Source organism: Fulmarus glacialis, unplaced genomic scaffold, assembly GCF_000690835.1.
Source record: "Fulmarus glacialis isolate BGI_N327 unplaced genomic scaffold, ASM69083v1 scaffold6588, whole genome shotgun sequence".
NCBI classification, from domain to species: domain Eukaryota; kingdom Metazoa; phylum Chordata; class Aves; order Procellariiformes; family Procellariidae; genus Fulmarus; species Fulmarus glacialis.
In genome coordinates, this window is record NW_009228870.1 from 47318 (window position 1) to 71328 (window position 24011).

At 40.0% G+C, this 24011-nt stretch overlaps 1 protein-coding gene across 1 annotated transcript in view; it reads left to right on the forward strand.

Annotated features, from left to right (window-relative positions):
• CACHD1 (cache domain containing 1) overlaps nt 1–24011 on the forward strand; it is a gene marked incomplete at its 3' end in the record, with an annotated part of 92157 nt that overhangs the window by 39827 nt on the left and 28319 nt on the right. Inside the window, exons 3-4 of the mRNA XM_009583628.1 lie at nt 3934–4082; nt 17715–17821. Coding sequence (XP_009581923.1) covers nt 3934–4082; nt 17715–17821 — 256 coding nt within the window. The remainder of the gene's footprint in view (nt 1–3933; nt 4083–17714; nt 17822–24011) is intronic.

The following is a 24011-nucleotide window of genomic DNA, read 5'->3' on the forward strand; positions in this document are numbered from 1 at the left end:
AGGCTTTTCCCCGCTCCTTTGTTTTTAAAATGAGGTGAAGAGCACTGTGAGAATTGACCTGAGGATAATAGCATTTTATGTCAATCTCAAGGTATCCAGATTTATTTTAGTCTCCATTAAAATGGGTGAATTTGAGCACTTCTGCGGGAGCAGGAAATGTCTGTCACTCTTGGTACCTACCCAAGGGTATACCCGAGCGTGGGATGTCAGCTACCTGCCCCTTTTATGGGCCTGATTTGGGACACAGTTTTCCATTTTGCCTTAAAAATGTTTTAAATAATTATATTAGGATGGTTTCATAGTTCAATGCTCTGTCTTTTCATTATTGGTTATCTCTTTTTTTCTGTACCTTTGAGGTTTTGGAACCAGTGTGGTGTGGGTCTTGCATCCACCAGGATTCAACGGCTATTCAGCTCTGGGCAGTTAAAAAAATTAGGGCATATGTTGGAAAAAATAGCGATCTTTTGGTTAAAGATTTTAGTTTTTTATTTAGAAAAATGAGAAGCTGATTTAAGCCTGCAGCTTTTATTCCGACAGGCTCTAGCAACTGAGTGCATCACTTTGCAAACTGAATAATGTTTCTGAGCTAATGATGTGAGTGTGCATGCATGCATGGGCACGCAAGGCATAGATGAGGAGGTAGGAAGTATGTTTTTTTTTTTTGCTGTTGTTTTAATCACTGAGAGCTGGAATGCCTGTTCACTGTGGTGGATTTTTGTGCTCCAGTGAAGCGCAACTATGGAAGAAAAATTAAGTTAGTTTTGTTAGGCTTCATCTGGACTATACTTCTCTGTTTGATGAATTAGACCCATTTGTTTTTAGTAATTTTTCAGCTGATTGGTGTGTTATGCTGAGGTTCTTAACATGGTTTATTCATTGTAATCAATTTGCAATGGAAAATTGCTTTTGGATCATCTTGCCATTGGTGACTTTTTTGAGTTAGCTGTTTTTAAAGTGGTTTTGATTGTTGGGAGTGTTCTCTTGCTATCAGAGGGCAGTATTTTTAGGGTTCTTCAGATTAGACAAACTCAGTTCTTCCAGCCGTGCTTATGTTCGTGGGCAGGGAATAAATGTCTGTGTAGCTCTGGGACGCTTCAGGTCCCTTGTTGCTGACATGCACTTGACTCTGTGCCCCGACTGAAGTGTTGGATCCCATTTAATAAAAGTAATGGAATGACTTGAGCCGTTCAGAGGTTTTTCGATGGGAGATGATGCAATTTAGGTACTAAGCATTTGCTTTTTATCCGCTTCTGAGGTACGGGCTCTTCTGAAAAACAGATTTGTCAGATCTTTAGACTCTGCACAGCAGGGTAAAATTCAAAGGCTGTGGGGTGCTTTTATCGTTCGACCTGGAAGGTGAAAACTCATCAACACCGAAACCTCATCTTGTATAGCATTCATTTATCAGAGAAAAGCAGTGATTCCAAACGAGAGTCCTTTTGCTCTGATGCTCTGTGTTAGTTTTGTTACTGCTAATGATGGTCGCATAGTCCTTTTTTTCAGCAAACTTAAGCTCTCTCCCCTTTTTGTGATTTCAGGTAGGGAAACCGAGAAAGAAGTGTATAAATTCAAGTATCTGGTTTCTGTAGTGTTTAAGCACAGGTATTGCATTTGCCCAATCTGAGAGAGGAATTTTTTAACCATGAAATTTAAATGCTTCAATTTAGGGAATTTGGCTTGTGTATGTTTGAGACCCTCCAAAGAATACACTTTTCAAGGACACATTAGAAGAGTACAGTTGGACAAAAAGAAAGTTTACCGGAAAATAGAAAAGGAACTACCCAGCAGCTTATTATCTAACAACTGGGAGCAATTTAATAGTGTTGGATAGTGGAGGAGACCATTAGTAGTCGTCTGGTGCCTTGGCAATAAATCATTCTACAAAACTAATTAGGTATAATTCTGCAAGTCATTTGAGCAAGGTCCTATTAAAACCTGTGCTCCTAGGAGACCTGTCGTTGAGCTGCAGCATTTGCTGGGAACAATGGAGGCAAAGGCAATGCAGTTATCAGTGTGGGCCTCATTATTCACATAACAAAGTAAATCATGATGAAATGTCCTGTTAATAATAGTTAGGAAAGACATTTGTCAGTCCAGGGGATCTGGAACAACCAACTGTGTTTCTCAGCACCCAAATGTAGCAGCACCGTTAAATCATCCCCATAGAGTTTGGAGTGAGCAGGAGAGATGAGTGTTATGAATTAACGAGCTAACTTCAGCTCTGAAAAAAGTTTGCAGAAAAGTAAAATGCACTATTTCTGAGTATCCAACACTGTGGTATATTGCTTAGAGATGCTTCTCTTTCATTTAGGATGTGTCTGGCGGATGATTAAATGTAATAAATATGTTGGTGTGAAAAGGATACCGAATGTGCCAGAGCAAATTTTGTACTTGCCTGATCCATTTCATTAATTTCTCACTTGGAATGAAAGATTAGGAGCAAAAGTCTCAGTAAATGTTTCGTGTAAAACCTGATGCTTCTTAGTAACTGTGTTTACCGTTACGTTAGCTCAAATAACAGCCACAAATTTTCCCTTCCAATTTTCCCGTGCAAAGTCATTAGCCAGACTCATGGTGAAGTGCCTCATGAACTAGACACAAGCGAGCTCTTATCCGACAGCACAGGAGCTTCAATAGGCCTGTGATGTGTCCCAGCAGGCTCTACCCTTGTTAACGCCATGTGCCTTCGGACTGCTTTGAGTCTGCCTGGCACGGAGGGAGCACGGGGCTCTGCTTGCAGGAGGCACGGGCACGACCATGCCTTCAAATCGCACACCAGCAAGCCCCGATGCAGAGCTCGGAAGTATTTGTTTGCAAAAATTTGTTGACTTGATTTAAAAAAAAAATTTTTTTTTTTTTAAGAAACATTTAAAGAGAAGGGCTGAAGTACCCAATTTGCTATTGCTAAAGTTAGGCACTCTAATTTTTTTTTTAAAGGCCTGAGAATTGCTGGGGAGGGATGACAGTCTGTTTGTTTTCACTTTCTGAAAGGAGAGAAATACGATCATCTGCTCTTACAAGTAATAGCGTAACCTCTAAACCTTGTCCTGATTTATAAGTGGCTGCCTTCATCAGAGGGACCTCTGACAACAAAAGGCTTGTGCAAGGATTTCACCTGTGCAAGGCGGTTGTCATTATTTTCCTTCTGTTGCAATATAATGTCAATTACAGATTTTTCATTTTGTTGTTGAAGTTTGTACTTAAAACTGTTGTAGCTTATGACTAGCCGCAGTGAGCTGCTGGATCAATGAAAAAAATCACTCGGAAGGTGCTCAGCTAAGAGCCCGTGGTGCACCCCAGGAAAGCAGCAGAGGATACAAAGAAAAAAGCAAGAACTGGGATGGCTTATTTTGCCCAAGTTGCGATGAGGAGAACTACATGAAAGGAGTTGTGAAATACTTCTGTGCAGATCCACCTTGACTGAGGAGGCTGTTGATGAACAGAGAAATATGCATGGCAGTATTTGGGGTTGCCTGGAGCCTGAGCTTGTTCCTTACATAGATTCAGTGCACTGGCAGATGTACTGGTGGCTGTTTGCTCCTGAAGCGGTAAGAGCAGCATATTGGAGAGGTTCACTGGTAAGCCAGTGGCATAGGTAGAGTCGTATCCAGGTGTCAGTTCTTAATGAAAGGGAAGCTTGACGTAATGGAAATTTTACTTTTCATACATGCAAAACTCTATGTTCAAGAACCCATTGCTAGATGGTAAATGTATTTTATCTTTTTGTATAGGCTGCTTTCTGTGGCCAATATTATTAATTACTTGACTTCACAGTGCTTAAGCCACCAAAATAGAAGTACAATGAGCAAAGGAGACCACTATTATCTTTAACATACACGGTTTTTACTTTCCATTTAACTTGATTAATAAGGACCGGGATAATACAGAGAAACTGGCTTCATTTTAATCTTTCTTATTATTATTTTTTTTTAGTTGGCAAAAAAAATTCGTGAGAAATTTAACCGTTACTTGGATGTTGTGAATCGTAACAAGCAAGTAGTGGAAGCATCATATACTGCTCATCTCACGTCGCCCTTGACTGCAATCCAAGACTGCTGTACTATTCCACCATCTATGATGGAGTAAGTATTAAATTCTGAAATTACTTATGCTGTCATTTAATATGTCATTTTAATATAAAAAAGGTGCTTTCTTTGCAAAAATAGCCTGTATTTTCTGCCACTCTTGATAACTCTGAAAAAGGGGGAAGACAGTGCTCCAAAGGTGCTCCTTATCTTGTCCTCATATTCTTTTACACTTCTGGTATGCACACGTTTAATGAGGAGCTCTAAACAAGAACTGGAACTCAGCTGTGATGGATTGTAAAATGAAACAAAAAGGAAAAAAGTTTGTTCAACCCTTAATTGCATGGAATAGTCTTCTATACAAAATGAGTCTGTCTATACCCAAGATACCGTTTTTGCACTGAGACACTGCTTACCCTGAATAACTCTTCTGAAGCTGGTCATGGGACTTTTTTTTTTTTTTTCCTTTGAAGTGCAGTAACTAAAATCATGAGTTCATCAGTACATCACATGCTAAAAATACTGCATTACTGTTTAATCAAGTTGACATGCTGCTGTTTGATACACAGAGGTTTACCAAAATGGAGTACATTGCTTCGAAACTGAATTTGTTCATTTTCAATTTGTTTTGTTTTCAAATACAGGAGCTCTGAATAGTCTAAATCCAGGCAGTTGGTTGTCTTTAATCATGTTTTATTACACTGCGTATTTGCAGAAACTTCTTTGGGTTTCCTAATTGTAGGAAGGTGTGATAGAAGGTCTGATTTTTCCAATAAAAGTGTAATAATTTCTTTTAAATGCTCAACATTTTCAACATTTACTTCCATATGCGCTAGAAAAGAACGAGAGTAACTTTCAGTGTATGCAAATCTTGCTTACAGAGTATATTTTCATTGTTTATATCTGTCTGATTTAAAAACATTTTAGAGAGGAAGGTAATTTGGGTAATAAATATTAAAAGCACTTTCTGCGATCTAACTCTATAAGAAAGCTCTTAAGACAGCGTGCTTTCGTCTTTTCTGAAGTACAGCATTAACCTTGGTTTATATAAGGATTTAAAATACTCACTGCATTCAAATACGTGGTATGAATCTGTGTCTGGAGAGAAAGGCCACTTGCTTGTTTTGTTTGTTTTAAATGGCATGAAAGTAAGAAATCTCTTAGGGTTAAGCCTCGGGTGGTTCCAAAGAAAGGGGTACCTTGCCGTTGGGTCGTGCGTAGATTTAGCGGTCTCGGTGCAGTTCCTGCTGGACAAGGTGCGTACGTCAAATGGTGGCACATCTGGTGCTCAATGGCCAGACTGTTGGCAGCATTAGTAGAAAGGTCAAGAACTAGTTGAGGACGAAAACCTTTCTGCCCTCTGATCTCTCTGTGCAGGGACCACCAGCCAGCAGTAACACCTTCCAAGCAAGGAGTGAAGAGAAGGAGGAATGAGGAGATTTATAATCCCCTTGTCAGTATTGCATAATTTTTCATAAAAAAAGAGAGGTCTGCTCTTAATCCGGAAGCTTTAATGAATTTCCTTTCACTTTGTCCTCCAAAATTACTTAGCTTAGAAGTCCTTTAGAAATTTCTTTACCCATGGTAGACTTGCAGGAGGATTCTTCACAGTAAGTGGCTTAAAAAACGAACCGGAGGTCACAGCTGGCAAAGCAGAGAGGTACTTTTCTGTTTGCAGAGCTCCTCATTCAGGCTCTACAATACGATTCTCATTATTTAGTTACTTGGCTTGATAATATTAAATCTGCTAAAGTGGTTACCAGACCAGTCTATCGGTCTGCAGGATCTTCCAGACAGCACTTTGACAAGACCCAGTCGAGTATGTATGGTTGAAGAACGGTGGCTTATCGGACCATCAGAAATATACCCACTGCAGACTTCAGGAAATTGTCTCCAAGTCATACAAAGAAAGAATGTAAAAACATGTTTTTCTTGTGAAACTTAACTTCGAAGTCGTTATTGGTGCCACGCTTTGTTAATTGCCCAATTGTCTAAATGCTTCTGCCATCATTTCATTTGCCATTTCTCCCCCTTCTGCCTCTCCCGCCTGCTGCTCTTCCTTTCATTTTCCTTCTCTGTGGCATCTCCCTTCTGGGAGATTCCCCATTTTGGTTAACAATGTTGGGGAAAAAGCTAATGTTGATATCCAAGGTGGCATTATTAGGTCTTATGTTTGACACTAGCCTGCTAAAGGGGAAAGTAAAACGGTTCACACGGGCAGTAGGTAGCGGTTCATGAAACGCCAGGAGGGCACCTCACGCCATTCCCCCGCTCAGCGTCGTCAGCTGCCTCAAAACCTGTCCTCGTCTCCCTACCTCTCCAGAGAAGAGATTAATTTTTAATAGAAATGCCAAAATGAGATAACTTTCTTTTTAAGCAGAAGCGTTCCATAAAAATGAAAAGATTACCTGCTCGTTAGGAACCCCGTTTCTCTCCCTGGGTCGCCTCCAGGCCTGGTTAAAAGGGAGGAAATGGCCGGGCGGGCCGGCGTCTTTGCAGGCAGGCGTATCGGAAATCACCAATAGCTTTTTTTTTTTTTTTTTTTTTTTTTTTTTGTCCAGGGAAACACATAGACTGAGATTTTTGACTTTGAAAATACTAAAAGTTAAGTTACCTACCTTAATGGTCAGATTTTGGGGAACTGGAACACATGTGTGAGTGTTTGAACATGGATTTAGTAATTATTTTTAAAACACAAATATCAGACACAAATATCTCCCACCTGGATATTGTGACCATGTTTTGAATGCTACTGATTTACTTGAACTTCCACCTTTAATTTTTGGACTAACTTGGTCCGGCTATGAGGAGGTCTGCACTAGTGAGGAGTTAAGTTAGGTGTGCTTTTACTGGTCACAGCTTATCCTTGACGTTTAAAAGATGTGTGTTAGTGTTGGGCAGAAGAGTGCTGGAGTTAGAGCAACAATAATTATTAATAGTTTGGTTTAGAGTATTTATTAGCTGCCGCTATAGAAGAGCGCACATTGAAAAAGACACAGATTTGTCTGTGCTATTTGCTGTTTTCAAGTTACAATCTAAAGCAAAGTATCTTCTGAAAATGCGTGTGTCCTTAGGGCTATGGTTTTTCTTTCAGGAGGGTTGTGAAATGTTTGTGTTACAACTGCTTAACTTTGTGATTTCTTTTTCTTGGTGTAGGGAGCTGTTTCGTCATGTGGCCTCTTTACTTGAGTAAACATTTGGTGCAGGAACAGTGTCAGAAGCACATTATCTTCAGGGTATATTTTTAAGGTAGATTTGAAGGCTTGTCCCACGATATTTAAGGTTGTTTGTCACACAGTGTTCAGCCTCAATGCACGATGACGTTTGTAAATCTGAGGGCACTTCATGTTGTCAGGCAATTCCTCCGTCAGCCTTTTACACCGCTGTCTAGCTTAGTGATATTGCTTAAGGAATGCAGCAAGTTTGGGTTTGTTTTGGAAAAATTACGTGGGAAGGTATTTACACTATCTGGGTAAATGATGAACTGTTGTGTAGAGAGAGGATTTATTTTGAGGGTTTTTTAATGGCTTGGTATCTTTATTTAGTTTATATTTGTTGTTAGCATTAACAAAATTACCCATGTGTGGCCTTGTATTTGCTTGTATTTATCTTGAAAATCTGAGCATTGGCTTAGAAGACAGTTTGCTGTGTTGCTCGAGAGAAACTGTGAGAATACCACACCTGGTCACTAGAAATAAATGATATGAAATAGGACTAACAAAGCACGGACTGGGATATAAAATGAACCTGGTATTTAAATTGCTCGTTTAGTTGAGTAGTGAGATGTAACAAGGAGAACAGTATTTATTTCATTGCCATTATGTGTTGGCTGTTACAGTGAAGAGCCCAAATGAGTAAGTTTCCATGTGACTGTGATTCCAGTCCACAGTGATTAGTTCTGAATTGAAATTAACAGCCTGACTGTGCTTTCAGTTGCTATATCATATATATGTACCCAACATATACTGGCCTAACTAGCATAAGTACTAGCAATCATGTATTTGTTCTCCCCACCAAGGCAGGTTTGTGCAATGGAACTACCTTGTTATGGAAAGTGGTGAAAATAAATAAATCAGAATATGCAAAATCAACTTGATGAGGCAGTGCAGTTGGTGGTTATTGAGTGGTTTTGGCAAGGAATTTTTCCATAGGCCTTAATTCAACAAACATTTAAACATATGCTTATGCTCACCCAGTTTACCAAAGCATTTAAGCATGTGCTTGTGTAAATGGAACTTAATCATATGCTTAAGTATATATGAAACTCCTGCTAAGTAGGGGTGGACTGCTAAATTGGAGCAACAGAGCAGGGGCTGTCTGTTTTTCTTTAGATTTTGCTGCTCCTTACTTCAAATATAGCTGTGTGCATTTTCAGTTCTACTTAATCAAGGTTTGGGAATGGAAAAAACCATGATGGCAATGGAGGGAGAGACAACAGTTGAGAAGAGCAACCAGAGAGCGTGGCTTTCAGACAAGCTCAGAAGTGGATGGTACAAAGATCCGGTATCTGCCCTACCATCCGGGCTATATTTGTGTCTGCGGGGTCAGAGCCTGGAGACTTGCTCCTTTTCGCAGGGCTGTGCGCCGCATCGAGGAGGCGCCCATAGCATTTGAGAAGAGGCGTTGCTCCAACCAGACAGAGTTAATATGGATAAAGTGCTCGGGCTCTTAGCAAAACGGATGGGTAAACTGATGGGAGATAAGGAAAATGGATGTCAAGTGACGTGCATCTTCTAATCCTTGAAGAAATCCCTGCTGGAAAAATAAGGCTTTGTGTTTCCTCACTAATAAAGGCTGCTGAAGAAGCCGTGAGAAACAGATTTCATGCTGTCTCCAGACATTCCCTATCATGATTGAATTGGGTGGTTATTTACAAGACAATGTTTTAATTAAAGTATCTTCCTTCCTAAGGGGATAAATACCTTTGTGTAGAAGACAGTGTCTCCTGTTTCTCATGCCTGAGACACTTCATTCCCAAGAAAGCCCTCGGTGGGTCTTTAGGAAGTCTTGGAACTGAAATGGCCTGATGTGCATGGGGTGCAGATGGGGCTATAGCAGAATGTCAGCAAAAGGGCAGGGGAAAGAATAAACAGTGATTGTTTATTTTTCAGAAGTACTGAGCACCTGCAGCTCCCCTGCACCTTCAGTGGGAACTTAGGGGATACGTGTCAGTTGTGAAAAGTGTCTAAATAGGGACTTAAGAAATGAGTTTCGGGAGACAGATGTGGAAGCATTAGCTTTGCGTGGGTAACTTTGCAGGTGTGCGTGGTCTGACTTGTGAATGACAAGTGAAATAGCTTTATTCATAAAAATGGTGTTGGACTGGATGGCAACATGTAGATCAAACAGGTGTTTTGTATTGAATATTTGCAGATGAAAGAAAATCAAACTCTTTCCACACAAAAAGAAAGAGTAATTCTGATAACGCGTGTAATGTTTGAGTATTCATCATCTACCTGGTATACAAAATGCCTTTTTCAGGAGAAGCTGTGATTGATGCTAGCTGGCTCTTGTAGGAGACTTTCAGAAGTAGCTTTATATAGTTCCAGTTTTGCCAGGTAAGTTAAAGTTGCGTTTGCGTGATAAGTACACGTGAAGACACAGTTGCAAGTATGTACTTTACAGAATTGGTGCCATAGCGTACACTCCAGTGGTTTTCTCAACATAGCAAAGCCCTGCATATCTGCAGTAAGATTACCTTCCAAAAAAAAGAGGCTATAACTTCTTATTCAGCTGCATTTGTGAGGAAACACACAGCTGCCTGTGCAGCTTTTCCAACAAAAAACCCAGAGGCGATGCTTTTAAAGGGAGACACAAAATCTTCCCTAACCCAATCTCAATCCCCCTCCTCTCCTGCCCACTTTTAAGACCTGTCATGCTCTGCTGTGCTACAGCACTTCGTGTCCTCATGTGGCTGTGAGAGAAGGTAGGAAACGGTTTCCTTGAGTTGCCTGCGAGGGGGACCTGAGCGGGGAGAGAGTCGCAGCGCCGGGAAGCCGCCCTGCGTGGTGCCTTGCTGCGGCGAGGGGTGGCGTGACCGACCGCGGTCCCCCGATAACCCTACACCTGCAGATGGGACGTGAACACACGCGTGTGCTGGTGGAAACGTCCCCCTTTCTCTTTGCTTCTACCCTAGAGGACAGAAATGAATTTTGCTGCTGGTTTTTACGGAAAGTTGTCATAGGTCTCCAAAAACCATACATTTAGAGGAGCATTGCCATTCATTAATGCTCTTGCTTCTGCTGCTAACATATATGTTTCAAGGCGGCTGGAAATCTATTTTTGTTCTTTATTTAACTATGCTGATAAGAGCTTAGGGAATGCATTTATCTAAATTTGTGAAAGGAGATGGAATGGAGAAATATTTGTTGGTAAAACATACTACTTGGCAGTGTTGCGTTACAAACATTAATAGAGCTGTTTGAATAAGTGAGTTTACAAACCTATTTTTGAAAATCATTTACTCCCTGACTGTGATACCGCCTTCAGAAGTGGTCTGGTTTTTTCTTTTTTAAACAGATGGTTAAATATTTGCTAATGCAGTTCAATTTTATCGCAGCTCTTTCTGTGTTTATCTTTCCTGTCTGGAGCAGTTAAGTGGGAGATAACGAGAATCCCATTCAGTTCCTTCAGTCGCCGCAGTATCTGAAGAGCTGCACTTCCAAAGGACAAGTGGGTGGGCCACACGAAATGAAATTTAAGATGTATTTGCTGTTCTTGCAGAGTATCAGACTACAGTAATGTATGTGGGTTTCTAGAAAATGTAGGGAGCGTGCATAGTGCTAGTCTTGGCATGACCTTGTTTTGTCCATAAACTCTAGCAGATATTTAGGAAATTGCTCTCCTGGACTGTTGCTTTTACTTCGTAAATGTGGCAGATTTCCTCGTGAAAAAGTGGTTTTTGGAATAGTTTGTGTTACTGGGTTGCAGTCCTCCTTCCAATAATAAACTTTCTTTATATCTGAGAGCAAGTATACTTTGACTTTTTCAAGCAGTAGTTGAAATAATTGGAACAACTTCTATGCCTTGCCAGAAGAAACTGGTTAACTGAATCATCAGTAGCTTTTTTTGTTGAACTTATTCATAAAAACGTTGTTTTCCAGCATTCTGTTTAGATGCAGTGGGAACCATATATTTAAGTATTTATTTAAGAATGTGAAATACGAGTTAAAATCTTGCCTTACAATCAAGAAAACATGCCTAGTTGTGAATTTCAAAGAAAATGCTGAATTTTCAATGAACTTATGTAATTTAATTAATGCATATTAAAATCAGCTTAAAATTTGTATGAACGGAAAGGGAGGGAAAGAAATGAGTCTTAAAACAATGAGAACCCCTCAGTAGCTGCTCAAGTGTCATTTTTATATGCAGCTCCCTCATCTTCTCCTAAACTGAAACTGTACAAAAGAGGTTGATTTGCACCGTAAATTCAGGCCGAACAAAATCCAATTGGAACTCACTTGAGCACTGTTTTGATGTAAGATTCAAAGCTTCTGCAAATTTATTTTATCTTCTACGCTAGCTGATCTCCTGCTTGTAAATCCTGTTGAAGGAGAATAAAAATGAGTGCAGCCTGATGGGAATTTAATGTCTGAAGTTCAAAGCAGTTTGCACATCAGAGCAAACGTCAATCAAATGAACATCTTGCAAGCTAGGCAGGGAGCGCGTTTCTCCATGGGGAAGAGATCAAAGTGGGAGTCGCAGCTCTGTTTGCTCCCTCGGGATGCAGTTTCGATCAGTTGTTCATTAAAGTGAATCCAGAAGGAAGGGCTTTTTAGAGAGAGGCAGGGAAAGGGGGATGGGGTGAGTGGGCCTGTCTTGAAACTGAATTTCAGCCAATGTCTTTTGCTCTCGTTTAAGTAGGTACAAAAACTAATTACATCTAAATACAGGTTTTGTGGTAAGGATTTTGGAGGACTTCCTAAGTGTCGGCTGTGGTGTTACCACCTAGAACATTTTGGGCCGTATCTCAGAGGAGACCTCGGTCAGCCATTGCTGTTATCGTCCGCCTCGTTGTCTTGCTGCTGGCAAAAGTGGGAGACACTGCTAGAAATTAAGTCGCCTTTGTGCAGAGAAAAGGTGGTGATCGATGCAAATTGTCTGCAAATCTGAAAATATTAAAGTTTTGGGGTTTTTAACTTCTTCCAAAGGAAGCGATGGGAAGATTTGTGCGGTTTGAAACTTGTGTGGAAAACGTGCAAGGTATAAATACGTCGTAGGAAAGGTAAAAGCAGTGGTTACAGCCAAGAATATAAGCATTTGCTGTAAATGCTACATGGCGGTATTCAGGCTTTAGTTTTAATTGTTGCTTTAATGGTGAAGATCACCAAATAGGTCAATAGCGCATCCTTGATTGAAACAACTTAGAGGCACCCAAAAGAAGCACCTGGAAAATTCTCCAGTGTGATTAAAATGATCGCAAATATCGCAATGTAAATTTGCCACAGTACTGCCTTTGCCCTGTTTCTGGTCTTGGTTTTCTGAGGACGTACATTTGCAATGGGAGCTGGCCTCTTCTCAAGGGTCCTTGCATCATGGAACCAGTCACACTTTAAAAATACACTATTGCAAGGTGCAAAAAGTAAGTTTTAAGGCAAACTGCACCTGAAAAGAGATTTGAAGTAGGTATCCCACATAGCTCAGTCTGGAGCAGTCCTTGCTCTAGGATGACAGGTCTGTCTGAGGGCTGGTCTTTAATTTACGGGGTTAAAACAATTCTTCTTCTGCATATTTTATTTCTATCATTTTCCCATTAACTGTATTCTCTTTTTGCCACTTGTGTGCTGTAGCAAGAGAAAGGAGGGGTGGGCTGGGCTGCAGTAATTTTTTGCTTTCCTTTTCCAGCTCTGCTGCAGATTATTTAGACATCTATGTCTTCATTTTCCTGATGGGTAACATAATACGTGCTTACTGAGAAAAGCTGAGGGACTTGGTTAATTTTTGCATTAAAGTGCTTTGACATGCTCCAATAACAAGTGCAATGTAAATAGGGTGTTTATAGCTGAAACACTGATCCCTTTGGCCCGTGGCGATCAGTTTGGGGCTGCAGGAGTGCCTGTGGCGGGGCAGTTGAGGGTGATAACTTTATTTTTGCCTTCCTAGAATTTGACCTGGTGTTCATCTGCTTGAAACCATAATATCTATCATGACTGAGAGACCTGAAATTCAGTCTGGCAGCTTTGTGTGTACGAAGAAGTGATGTAGCAATACAAGTACGTTTTGAATCAAGATACATAAAACTTCTCTGCCGGGTAATTTAAAGCAAGTAGTTTGGGTAGCGTGAGAACTGCATGTCAGGATGCACATGTCACTTTGAGTAAGTGTGAGCGGTGACTTCTGGCATAAAATAAAATCAGAGCAGAGGAAGATTCCAGATGATTTTGAATTAAACCCCAGCATTTATTGCCCTTGTTCTGAGACATGAATAATGTTAGTTGCTAACAAGGTATCCTGTTGCTATCACTAATAGATTTTGATGGGAGCACTGGGACAATTAGCTAACATCCTGAAAAGTCATTATTTTTCCCTAAGAGTTTGTTCTTTAGTATTCCTCGGAAATATTTCTTTAGCATGGAGATGTTTAATTTGCAGTCTTAGTTCTTCTCAGTCTGGTTTTGCGCAAAGATAAACATGCTTTTTGTGAAACCCATCCTTAATCAATCTTAGTCTTGAGATTCTTTAGCCAACAAAAAATCAACAACATTTTTGCTTGCTTTGTAGGAGCTGTAATTTTTTGAAGTGGTTACATTTTAATGGGGATAGGAAAAGCCACAGCCTTGATCTGAGAACTATGTTGCTGTGAAATGTCAAGTCTTTTCCTCGATGGAGAGGACTTTGGGGAGTTTTCAGAGAGCAGGTTGCCAATCATTTCAACAAGCAGCTCCTGGCAGAGTGGATGAGCCCATGCAGAGCTCCATGCCGTCACGGTTTGGCCGCTTTCGGTGTCTGACTTCTTCACTGTGAGGGTGGTGAGGCACTGGAACAGGTTGCCCAGAGAAGTTGTGGATGCCCCATCCCTGGAAGTGTTCAAGACCAGCTTGGACGGGGCTTTGAGCAATGTGGTCTAGTGGAAGGTGTCACTGCCCATGGCAGGGGGGTTGGAACTAGATCATCTTTAAGGTCCCTTCCAACCCAAACCATTCTAGGATTCTATGATGATTCTATGACACAGCATCCCTTCCTGATCTTACAACCTGATGGTGGTGGGTCTGATCAAGAGGACAGGAGACCTTTCTATCTGTCTGTCCATCCGTTTCTCTCTTTCTTCCTTGCCGTGAAGAGCAAGGATAATGCAGAAGATCATCAAAAGCTCTTTGCCCCTATCTGAGTCTTGAATCAAACCACCAGTGCCGATGGAGTGCTGTTGATTATGCTGTTTTGGATAAAATACTAAAAGCATTGAACATCTGCGTCCAATAAGGAACCCACAGTACTTTTTGTAGAGCAAGGAATTTAGCTGCCTGTTCTTGTTCCCGCTGTATACGGCATTTTTCACTTTGCTCATCGCTGAGTGGTTTTGATGTGTTGAGCAGCTGCCACAATTAAAGATGTTTCATCAGTGATGAGCAAGTTCATAATTGCGTATGTTAGGTGGGGATGGAGGAGGGCAAGCGGAGTTAAACGTTTGTGTTTATGTTCGGTAACCTGAGTGTGTCAAAAAACTGAGGTATGTGAAATATATGTAAAGAGATGAGAGAAAAAATTTGTGTACAGACTGCTCTGGGACTCCCTGACACAAAAACTTGCACTCTCCGTGTACATTTGCATGTATATATAGTAGAAGGTTTGCAACTTAAAAATATTTTTTTCCCCCCGGTATTGATATATGTCTACAAAAAATATTGATCAAAATTAATAGAGTGTTTAAACTGCATTTATTCTACATAATTTTCAAAGTGTATGGAGGGCGGTTAATTATTTCCAAATATGTGACTCCTTTCCGCGCCCCCCCCATTCCCCTTTCCCCCCCCTTAAGTCTAGGTTTGAGAAGGGATCAAAACATGTTGGTGCCTCAGTAACTCTAACAGTTCACAGGTAGTCTCATTCATCTCCTTTAAGAGTAACACTGTTAGTTTAAGATGCATGTAGTGTTTATGGATATAGATTAAACTAATTTTAAAGAATACCAGTTTAAGGAGACATTGTCTTCATTGATATTTCTACATGGCAGTGAAGATATTAAAATTAAGCAGTTAGTAATCAGTAATGGTCACTTTTTACATATTCAAAAATCTAATTTGATTAGAGCTTCTTCAAATAAAGCCTCTAGTCTGATGAGCTATAGCAATGTAAAATGAGACTTCTTGTCACTCTACAAGAATCATAAAATTTAATCTGATGTTCAGACCAAAGAAGTCAGTGTCGTGAGGTTTCGTTATGCATTTGTATAAAAGACTATTTTACTTATTTATAATTCAGAAATCATTAAGGAGTTTAATAGTAAGTTATCAGGAAATGACTCCTATACTTGAAGGGCAAATTTCTAAACTTGTGAGAAGGCTGTGCTATACTCTTCACCGATAACAGAAGTTAAACCTCTGCTTTAAGCAAATAACAATCAGCCCAACCTTAAATACGGTTATACTGGCATGAATCATGAACAAAAGGCAGACTTATGGCCTGTGTGTGCAACAGCAGTGCTGCTCGCAGTGGGCTCCAGCGCTCCTCTCGGGAGCATTTGTCTGGTTTTGTAATGCTAAAATTTCTGGAAGTGGATCCAGTCACCTACAGAAGCGATGATCTTAAGCCTAGTAACAAATATTTTTCTTATCCTTAGTTAGTTTTCACAGATCTCTTCTAAGTCATAAAAGGTTCTCCTACATAAAAGGTTCTCCCGCATCCCGCGTGCGAGGACCCCATAAACGGAGAGATGGAGGCTCTCAGCAAATCCTGCATCTGGCTGGCTTGGGGCAGCTGCAGCTACCTTCCCGTAGGATGAAATCATTTTGAATTGGGCTGAAAGAAAATATATTGGATTAGGAGAGTTTTAGTTTGCTTAAAGAGACTTGCTTCCTGTGGTCATAACTTGAGATTTCCTTGTGGTAACCAATTCCATCTGTCTGTGGTTTTTGTTTCTGCTAATTGTTGTTTTAAGGGGATGGTTTAGAAGTGCATTGTTTCATTGTCTGTTTGTGTCTACAAACCCCAGCCCTTACAGCAAGCACTCTGTAAGGACAGAACCAGAAAATCAGTGTCTTTCCATTCTTACTGGGCACCATATTTTGTTGAAGCAATTGCAACTTACTGGATTTCAATTTCGTAATTAAAATCTTCAATCAGGAGAATGGTGCTTGTTTTTCATACCACTTTTGCTTGTAATATTTTGGGCCTCCACTATGTGATAGCATATATATGTGGGTGTGTTGGTGTGTGTACATACGCGTGTGTGTATGAAGAAACGTAACATCAGTTTAAGCAATTAAGTGCAGTTGACAATAAGCAACTAAATAAAGAACCTTAAGCACAAATACAATGCGCATTGAGCTAAATGGAAAGCATTAGAATGGCACTGGGTGAGTGATATATAGATGTAAGTCAGTGACTGATGTGCTGTTAACATTAAGTAAGTTGGTCAGTATCTTTTGATGTAGGTGGTTTTTGTGTTATTTGCTGTTTTAGTCTTGACAGTATTGAAAAAAACCCTACTCTGCCCAGTTTCTCTCCAAGACTTGTTTCCTATCGGCTTTCATGCTAGTTAAGAAAGGCTAGTTAAGGCTCTTCATCCAGAACGAGATGTTACGCAGACCTTGCTTGCAGTTTGTTTTAATTTCTTAGGAATAGGTTGATGGTAGAAAAATTCTTTGATAGGAAGTGAATTGTTTTTTGAAGTACTAGAATAATCAGACCATAAGTCAAATGTCCTCAAAATGTTCAAGGTCACAAAAATGTTAACAAATAAAATTGGCCTACATAAATGATACAAAACTGCATTTAGGTCCTTGAAAGCTTCAGAAGTGTTTCCAGTTATTTATAACCCTTTAAACCCCTTTTTATGTAAATTTTGTTAAGGCATTGGTTTAATTATATTTTATCGTCATTAGAACTATGCACTGGAATACTTTTTGCATTAGAGTTATGAATGTATTTGAATTATTTAACCTAATCAAAATGTAACAAAACTTCAGACTGTCGAGTTCCTTCTGCTATTTGGAATGTAAATCCTCAAGTTTTGGTGCAGAAAACACATTTACAATTGCTCTGTTAGATCTTTTTCATAAAGACATGAAGAAGAAATCCTTTTCATGCAAAACACAAAAATTTTTTAAAAGTTAAAGATGAAATAGTAGTGCTGGTGAAAGAGTCTCTAGCAAGAAAAAGTTTGGTTCAACAAGAGGAGGAGACACTTTCTGATGGCATGCCTGGATGCTACGTGTGTTTCCTGAGCTGGAACCTCTACTGTTTAAATCTAGATGAAAGAGCATGCTCTTTTATGAGCCTGTCTTTCAAGAAATATTGTGGGGGAAAATACAAGATATCATTGTAGAGAGCAGATGCAATCCACCGTGATGAGCTTATACCTTCTGGGCTTGGGTTTCAGAATTTTTCCCGGACCCTTAAAATACGTATAATGTTGGAGTTACCAAACTAATTATTTTTCGTTGAACCTTCAGAAAGATGCATTTCCATTGTAAATGCTGTGTAGGTTTAATAGATACGGTTAGATTGCTAATCCTGTTGTTGTCATTTCAGATTTGATGGAAATTTTAACACCAACGTTTCTAGGACTATTAGCTGCGATAGACTGTCTACCACTGTCAATAGCAGAGCCTTCAATCCTGGACGTGACTTAAATTCTGGTAAGTAGTATAGTTTTGGGTTTTTTCCTTCCACTGTAGGCTTTTTCCCGCCCCCCCCCATTAGACTTTAACATTTCCTTGGCATAGAGAATTAGCATTGATTGCCATAGCAACAAGCTTTTATTTCTCCTTGAAACTGTCACACTGCTCTTGATTTGAGATTTCATGATTGAAAGATGATACCTAAAGTAATGCCCTTAGTCTAAGTACTTTATAAAAATGTCATGAAGATTTTATTCCAGCCTACCATGGATAATTTTGTTGTGGTTTATGCACTTTTTATTTCTTCTTTTTTTTTCCAAGGCACTTTCCTTCCTAGGCCTGTCTGCTTTGGCATGAGTAGTGTCAGCTGCTGAAGGGGCCATGCAAAGAAGTTTCTCTGATCTTCTTAGCTGAGTTCAGCTAATGTGAGGCTGCGTTTGCAGCGATATGCAAAAACTAACTAATATAAGGACATCCTAAAATACTTCCTTTCTTTGTCTTGTCAGGGCATTTCCATCTTGACAGTCAATGCATTTGCTTGACATACTTAAAGAGCTAGAAATACGCTTAGAACCAAAATACATATAACTTGTCCCTGAAAAATTCAGCTTTTGGTCATCCAGTACAGTAAGGTTTTCTTTTTTCATCCTGGTCAACTTGAATTAATACATGGATTTCAGGTTTTTTAGTCGTAGTTTTGTTCAGCTGTTCCATCTTGCTTTTCAACTTTTTATGACGCCTTAGTGCTCTAAATTAGAGAACACTATAGATTTTGATTGTGAATTTCATTTAGTGTAAGTTTTGGGGTTTGGTGGTGATTTTGTTGGGTATTCTGTTTTGTTTTGTTGTGGTGGTTTTGTTTGGTTGGTTTTTTGGTTTTTTTTTTTTTGGACGAGTGATGCAGACTTGAAAGAATGTGGGTTTTTATTTTTTTTATTTTAATTCTCATGTGTCTTTTGGAATAAAATACCGAAAATTTTTTTTTAACTTGACTGATGAAATGGCAGACCCGCCATTCCACCTTCACCACACACCAAGCATTTGCCTATCTTTCAACAAATAGGATGAAAGAACCCCAAATTTCTGTTTAGCCTCTCCTACTGTGCCCCTTCTTATAGCTTTGCATTGTTTCTGCATTTAATTGCTGTCTTAATGAAATCTAAGAACAAAAAGTAAAAACCAAAAGCAAAACGAACAGTCCCCATAGGTTCCTTTCCATCGCATCCATTGTATACCACATCTTGAATGCAGGTGCTGGCCAGACAAGCTAATTTCCTGACATGTGTCTCATCACCATAATTTGTGTAGTGTTTTCCATCCTAAAGATAGGCAGCCTTTGTTCACTTACTGTGATTTGCTGGGCTTTGTTTTACTCATAAGCTCTCTCTTTATTAAAAACAAACAAACAACTTATTCTTATTAAAATAATGTTTAAAATCACATGCCATTGTTGATTAATCAAAATAATTTTTGAAAGCAAGTTTTCAGGCACTGTTATAAAAGCAAAGCATTGAGTGAATCACTTAATGTTTTTTATTTAACTAGAAAAACCATTCTTTACTTTTTCTACTGCAGAAGATGCATGTAAAGTATTAAAGAAATACTCCTTCTTCGTGAGTGGTGGAAAACAAATAAGCTATAGTTTCCCGTAAACATTTTTTAAATTTCTGGTTTGAATTCTCACAAAAACAACATGAGTGCATGTTCAAGCTTCTTGCCATCCTGGTTCAACAGTAAGACTTGAGTGCCTCCTCTTCCCTTGCCTCTGGCTTGAAAGCTTCCCGATGAAAGGAGTATCTTCAAAAAATGGCATTGGCAGGAAAGGGCAGCAGAAGAGAAGAGGGAATTGGAGTGATAGTAAGAACAGGGAATTGCTTCAGGATTTATTGACAGCAAACTCCTCCAGCTTTTCTGTTGTGGGGGGAGGTTTTTTATTAGTGAGAAGATGTCTGTAAGAGAGTAATGGAACAGAAAGACTGGATCGATGCAGAAAAATGAGGTGGAAACAGGTTGACACAGGTGGAAACAAAAGTTGATATTGGGTACACACCTAGTGAAATTAGAAGTTAAGTTTTCTGTAGGTGAGCTACAAGGAGTACCCTTAGTCCTCGCCTCCTTGTGTGAAGGTGCTTGAAGGTCTGTGAGATGACGGTTCCCACCGTCCCTTCCCTGGTCTTCAGTTGAGAACATCTAAACCACGTGAGCTCCACCACCCGGGCCACAGAACAGGAGGCTGGTGTGGCTTTGGGGAAGGGTTGCTGCCAGGAGGGTCGAGCAGAATAATGCTGGTGTAGAGCTGGACATCGCCCACGTCCAAAGCAGTGTCCCTGCAGAAGTATTTGGGTTTTGGAGTAAACTGGATGTGGGAAGGCTTAGGGGCAGGAGGCTGGGTGTTTGTTTTGTGGGTGGAGGGTATTGTGTTGGTGGTATCTGTATCGCTCGCTTATGTAGTCATGGGCCACGACCTGTTGTGCCAAAAAAGCATCTCTGCCCTCAGGAATTAATGGTCTAAGACAATAGTTGGCTTGAGACAGGCTGGGGATATAAACAGACTGGGAAGCAGTTTTGGTCAGAAGGACAGAATGCTGTCAATGCACCAGCATCCCTACAGCTGTGAAGATGGCTGTCAGGTTAGAAATGGGTTTTAAAAGTACTTGCTTAGTGTCCTCTCTCTCTCTGAACTCTTAATTTTTTCTTATTTCTGCAGTGACCTAGTTCTGTGAAACCACTTACCTTAAAGGATACACTTAGGACAGAGCACTTTGTCTGCACAGGAGCTGTTTCTGAATAAATCTACGTATGTGTATTCATTACTATAAACTAAAACTGTCTTTGAACAAGGATAAAGATCAAACAAGAAAAAAGTTTCTCTAATCTCATATTTTTCTTACTTCTCTTATAAGTGTCCTCATGTAGATCTACTGAGGAATATCTGTTGCACTTTGGATTCAGACTCTACCTCAGCCTGAATTACTTTTCTGCTCTAAAAAGCCTAAGAGTTGTTGGTACACTTGGGTATTTTGATTGTGTTTTTCTCTCCTGCCTTGCTTTGCTCGTTTAGACTTAAAGGCAGGATGGGAAGCCACGGCTTCCCGAAAATCATGTCATACTGTCTTTCCTACTGGATGCAGCGTGATGGGGAGGACCCCAAGTGCGTCAGCCTTCTGGAGAAGGGGTTTGAAAGCCCTCTGCTCCTCCAGCCCAGAAACAGGACCTCCCGTACTCTTCTCTAGTTTGCCCACAGTTTCTCAAACCAGCCTGGCCTGTCCATCAACCAGGTTGTCTTCCCGAATGGGTTGGTCATTTCATTCTTCATGTAAAAAAAAAAAAAAAATTCCCATGAATATCTCTCTTTTCTGGCATGAGTTTTGCAGTTTAAATAATCCAGCCTATAAAAAGCTCTCAGCAAAACATAAATTTAAACTCTGCTGTGTTCGGCTTCAATCTCAATTCTTTAAATGTTAATCTTGGCCTGCTCTGCGCGCAGTGTAAGAAAGTGGGATCAGAGTGGTGAAGTTGTAGGTGTTGGAAGGGAATGGAATTTGCACCACAGACTCCGGGCGAGTCACAGGGGCAGAGCCTGGGAGAGCCCTTGGTGCAGACAACAGCCTCAGCTTCTAGTCTGAACAATGTGTTGAGAAGGGTCAGTGTAGCTCATTAAACTTTCAAAAATAAATAACTTTTTTTTGCAGTTTTCTATTGGATTTTTATAATACAGGAGAAAATAAACACTAATCTTGGGGAAGGAAAGAAGAAGAAAGAAATAGATGTATGTCTCTCTTTTCTCAACCCTTAAAAAATAATGCTTTTGCTGTTTTTTTTTCCTTGATATTAGGTGACTTTTTTTTTAATGTCATGAAAAGGTTTTGTTTTATTTTGGCTTGAGTTTTCCATTTGGATTACGTTTAGCCATTACCACAAAATAGATAAGGAGAGAGTCTTTATTCTTGAGATGGAATCACAGGCTTCAGTTAGTTAGATTAAGAGATCTGTCCTCACTGGTATGAATAGTCCTTTATTTATTAGACGACAAAATCTTACCCAGAGCCAGTGCATTATGTTATCAGATTCCTTCATTTTTTTTTCTTTTTGAATAAACAAGGAACCAGTAAATCTTTCTCCTTCTCATCCTTCAAAGTGCCGAAATATCTGTTTCAAGTCAGGCAGCTTTAGCAGAGTGCTCTGCCCCAGCAATATGCAGAGATGGTACCAAGTTGCTCAATAAATATTGTCTGTGCCTTATTTGAGGTGTTGATGATTTAAAATGTGGAGTCCTTGGTCATGTTCCTTACATTGCAATACTTTAAACTGATGGCTCGGGTGAGTTGAAATAGTTGGGAAGTGTTTGAGCAGATGAGCTAATACCACCCCCACCCTCCAAATCCTTTTAATCAAAGAAGCTGGGCTCATTCCTTGAAACGAAAGATTTTTTTACTACTTTGCCCTTCAGAGTCAAAAGAGCTCCCAATGAGCGAGATGGGCTCTGTCCTGGCTTGTGCCATCAGCAGAATTTTAATTGGGTTCGAGCTGCAGAGCCTTTTATTTCTGGTGAAAATGCGTGAGCCAGCATACAGTTTGACTCAGAAAATCCTGGATCAGGTTTGTAGGTCTGGAGAGTTAGAGAATGTCTTTACTTGTAAAATAAACCCATTCGGTTTCTGCTGTTGTTTCTGGGGAACACTAAAGTGTCTTCACGATGATTATTTTTAATGGAGGTACTTGTCAGAGAAGAACTGCAGTATGTGTGTTCCACAGAAGATTAAACTTCTCTTTTTTTGCGGGGTGAGAACCGTGAGGTCTGTGGCTCAATAAATGTAATGCTAAAGAGGACTGTAAGAAACTCTTTCATAATGAGCAATTATGTTCAGTAGTTCCTTTTTTTTTTTCCCACTGACTGTTTGTGCTGTTCTTTGAAGATTAATTAGTTAATGATTTGACTACGCTTTGAAGATGTAAAGTGGTATCTAGAAGTGCTAAGTGTTATCATATCGCATTCTCTTTGAAGTTTTATAAACTCTATCACACAGGGCTTTCTTTCTAAAAGTCCTTTTTGCCTTGTGAGATATTTATAGTTAGAATGATCATTTCAAATACTCTCATGTTAATAGTTTCCAACTTTGTCTGTAGCAGAATTTAGGGTCAGGTAGTGCTGCATTCTAAGTGGAGGGGACAGAGGTTTTGGAGTGACTTGGCAATGCCAGCTCATGGGCAGCTCCCAGTTGGCCATTTATATCCCCAGTCTGTGTCTGGAGTAAAGGGATATCACTAAGATTTCTGCATTTGTAAGACTTGGACTCTTGGCTTCCTCCAAGCAGCGTGATATCAAGGCTGGGTCTTTATTTAGTGGTGGTGTTCATTTTAGAAAAGCAAAATCTTTACACGTACTCAGTAATGCAAAGTACTTTGTAACTCGTGTTAGAACAGGGAGATGGGTACCTTCTTGTACTTACAAAAATGACTTGAACCTGACCAGAAAATGAAAAGTAAATTGCTTTTGAGTTAAAATGGGAACCACAGGACTTGGTCAAGCATACTGATGCCTAGAAAGTGAGTACCAGTGAGATTCCCCGCACACATTTCTGCTAGTGCTGCCAAGGGTGTAATTTTGTCAAATTTAGCCTTTAGCTATAAGGTAGGCAGGCAATTTGCCTTACAGTACATTTTTTGCTGGGGTCTTCTGATTCTGTAACCTGTCCAGAGGGTGGCTTTGCTGGAAGGAGGTGAGAATAAAGTACAGGCAAGCTGCTGAGAGAGTGGAAAGTTTGGGGTAAGTGAGGTTAGGCTAAAAAAGAGCATCTGCTGGGTGTCCTGGCAGGGACCAAGAAACGAGGAAATATCTGCAGGGCGTTCTTACAGCTTTAGTAGATGGAAAATAAAAGTGCACTTAAAGAGGAAAAGTATGTATTTTTCAGCCATGGCTTATCTGCTGGGAGATTGTCTACTGTGGTCATAGGAAAAAGGGGAGGGAGGGACCAAAGAGTTACGATAAAATTGGTGGTCTCTGGGGAAGGCATTACTGAACCAACATACTAGCTGAAGAAAAACATGAGCAGAACTTTGTGAAAAGGAGGAACGGCAGAGAGAGGCACTGAGGGTGTAAGAAGTTTGTTTGAGATTCAAAACCAATTGTTTTATGGGGAAAACGAACACTTTTAAATCCGGATGCTCTCGTGCGGAAATAAATACAAATCATGGCCTTGTGGGAGTG